Genomic DNA, 3,073 nt, shown 5'->3' on the forward strand with positions numbered 1-3,073 from the left:
AATTAATTGACCTTTCTTTCATCTATGTTATTGATGTAAATCAAAATGAGCAAAGGTCTTAAGACTGAGCTCTGATGTACCCCACTTGTGACATTAATCCAGTCTGACTGAACTCCATTTGTAACAACCCTCTGCTTTCTTCTAGCCAGCCAGTCTTCTATCCAATTTGCTAACTTATCCCCCACACCAATAGAGATAATTTTTACAAGCCGTTTATATGGCACTTTGTCAAATGCTTTGTGAAAATCCAAATACACTTTAATCCTCATCTACATAAGTAGTAACCTTTTCAAAGAATGTCAAAAGATTTATAGGCCAAAATTTTCTCTTAGTGAAACCATGTTGACTATCCAATAAAATTCTAAACTTTATTAAATGACTTTGCAAAGCATCTTTTGTCAGATTTTTCAAAACTTTTCCCACAACTTATGTAAGACTATTGGGTCTATAATTACTGAAACAATTTTTATCACGTCCCTTGAAAAGAGGAGTTACATTAGTTGACTTCTAATCCTCTGGTACCTGCCCACCATTCAAGGACTGACAAAAAATAGTAGCAAGTGGCTCATATATCCAATCTGTAACCTCTTTCAAAACCCTTAGAGAAATATTATCTGACCCAGGATCCTTAAACTTCCCAATTTTTTCTTAACCAGCTTAGAATTAATGCAGTCATCTTGTTCGATCTTGTTTCTATCTATCAACTGTTCAAGATGCTTAAATCTTCGTTAGTAAAACAGAAGAAAAAGTAAAATTTAACAACCCATTTATCTCATAATCATCAGATACAAGCCTTCCTTTATCATCGCTCAAGGGTCCTACCTTCATCCTAACATTTTTTTGTCCTTAATGTATATAAAGAAATATTTACTGCTAATTTTTATATTTTCAGCCAACCTTTTCTTATACATTCTTTTTGATGTCCTAATTTATTTTCACCAACTTTCTTGATCTTCTAAATCTCCTGTCATACCAGTCAATTTAAATTTCTCATGCTTTTCTTTAATTTCATTTTTATACTCTTTGTGAGCCAACCTGTTTTTTTTTACTTGTAGCTAACCGTTTTCTTTCTATAAGGAATATCTTTACCTTGAATATTTTAAAACTTATGTTTTTAAAACTTTCCACATCTGATCAGAGTCTTTAAATAACTCAGCTGTCCAATTCACAACAGATAATTCTTGTCCCATCCCTTCAAAATTTGTTTTGGTGAAATTTGTAACCAAAATATCATTATTCCTTATCTCCATATGTAGCAAAACATTGAAACTAAACGAGAAATGATCACTTGCACCCAGATGTTCTACAATTTCCACCCTCTTGATCATTTCTATATTTGCATTTAACAATAAATTTAAAATAGCATTGTTTCTAGTAAGTTCCTTTGACTTATTGGTGAAGAAAGCCATCCTGAACAGTTTCCAAAACCTTTCTCCCTAACGGTTTGACTCTAGCATTTTTCAATCTATATGCCTGAAATTAAAATCACACATATTTACGACTTCATTAACAGCTGAAATCTTAGTACTCTATCCCTATTAAATATCCTACAACCCTGTATTTCAAAGAAATTTCTGTGATCAAAATCATTTAAGTTTAACCATTTTTAATTTATTCCCATATATCAGAATCCTCCATTTCTACCAGTGCTCTAAAGTAATCTATTTTATTTCTTATACATAGCATTACAACAGTAATAATTAACTTTATCCTTATAACTACTCCTATACTCATTTCCTATTCTAAACTTGGTCAAGGGATCACTGTTTTCACACGTAGCGGACTTCCAAGGTAATAGTTAAGCTGGGTCTCAATGGGTTATTATCATACTGGCTACACGTTGTGACAGAAGCTATTGTTTCGTTTTTTTTTATTAACGAACGTTGCCTAATGACATGGATGAATTGGTATTCAAGGAACTAACACAGAGCTTAGAGTTTACATAGGTAGTTGGGGTAAATTGTGTATGAATGAATAAAATCTGCAGTGAATCAACCATATCAGAAGTGCACGTACCAAAAACATATGAATATTATGGGTTTGGAGGGTAGATTCTCACGGTAAGTTTTACAATTTGACTTTTTGGCCTTCTTTAATGCAATGGGACCTAGATATGATTGAAATTAAGTAAAAAACACATAAGCAAAATTATCATTTGTAAATAAACCCTTTAATAACCAACTCAAATGATCGTCTATTTTATAGCTTAACCTCTTCGACTTTTTATCTCCAGTTGCTAAATTAATTTGTTTATTTGTGGTTATTAAGCGTAAAGCTATATAATGGGCTATTTGTACTGTGCCCATCACGGGTATCGAAACCCGATTTTTAGCGTCATAAGCTTTCAGCCTTACCGCTGAGCCACTGGCATACTCTCTTATGGTTTCTAATATAACTCTAAGGAAAGTTAGATTCAGAGAATTTGCCCTTTTTTTTAAATTTAATTTCATTGCTAACGTTTTTGTTTTTGCCCCCAGTGGCTCAGCGTAAGTCTGAAGGATTACAACACTAGAAACAGGGTTTCGATACCAGTGGTGGGCAGAGCACACATTGCCATTGTGTAGCTTTTTGCTTAACTTCAAACAAACAAACAAAAACAAATTAAAAAAGTCTGGATAAATAACATTAACAGCCTTTTTCGGACTCACCAGAAAACACAAAAGCTTAAAATAATCTAATTAAAACCAAGCGGTTAAAAAAAACATAGCTTTAATGAAATTGTTTTAACCTATGGCGTTTTAAACTTAATTTTGTCTAGAGTGTTAGTAAAAGATCGTTAATTTGAAAATATTTTCGTTTTTTTATTACATCACCTCTAAACTGTTACGTAACCCAGCAGTAATGAGCGTCATATCAACGTCATAACTTTTTGTTTGTCGAATGATCGCCTGCCACGTAGCTGGTTCGCCATAAAGTAAGTATCCTATTTTGGCCTTGAATATGTCGCTCTGTAAAATCTATAAAAAAAAAGCAAATATGTAAGTTTTATATTTTACTTGTTTTAACAACAATTTGAACAACTTTTAAATAATACATCTGTAATTACTTTCATAATTTCTTAAAACTATAATAA

At 32.2% G+C, this 3,073-nt stretch overlaps 1 protein-coding gene across 5 annotated transcripts in view; it reads right to left on the reverse strand.

Moving 5' to 3' along the window:
* The window catches only part of LOC106461358 (glutamate receptor ionotropic, delta-1-like), a 70,436-nt gene that overhangs the window by 41,839 nt on the left and 25,524 nt on the right, over positions 1-3,073 (reverse strand). For all 5 annotated transcript variants that reach the window (XM_022388297.1, XM_022388295.1, XM_022388293.1 and 2 more), the window contains one exon: positions 2,814-2,957. In XM_022388297.1, the coding sequence (XP_022244005.1) occupies positions 2,814-2,957 (144 nt within the window). The remainder of the gene's footprint in view (positions 1-2,813; positions 2,958-3,073) is intronic.

Source organism: Limulus polyphemus, unplaced genomic scaffold (assembly GCF_000517525.1).
Source record: "Limulus polyphemus unplaced genomic scaffold, Limulus_polyphemus-2.1.2 Scaffold943, whole genome shotgun sequence".
Lineage (NCBI taxonomy): Eukaryota > Metazoa > Arthropoda > Merostomata > Xiphosura > Limulidae > Limulus > Limulus polyphemus.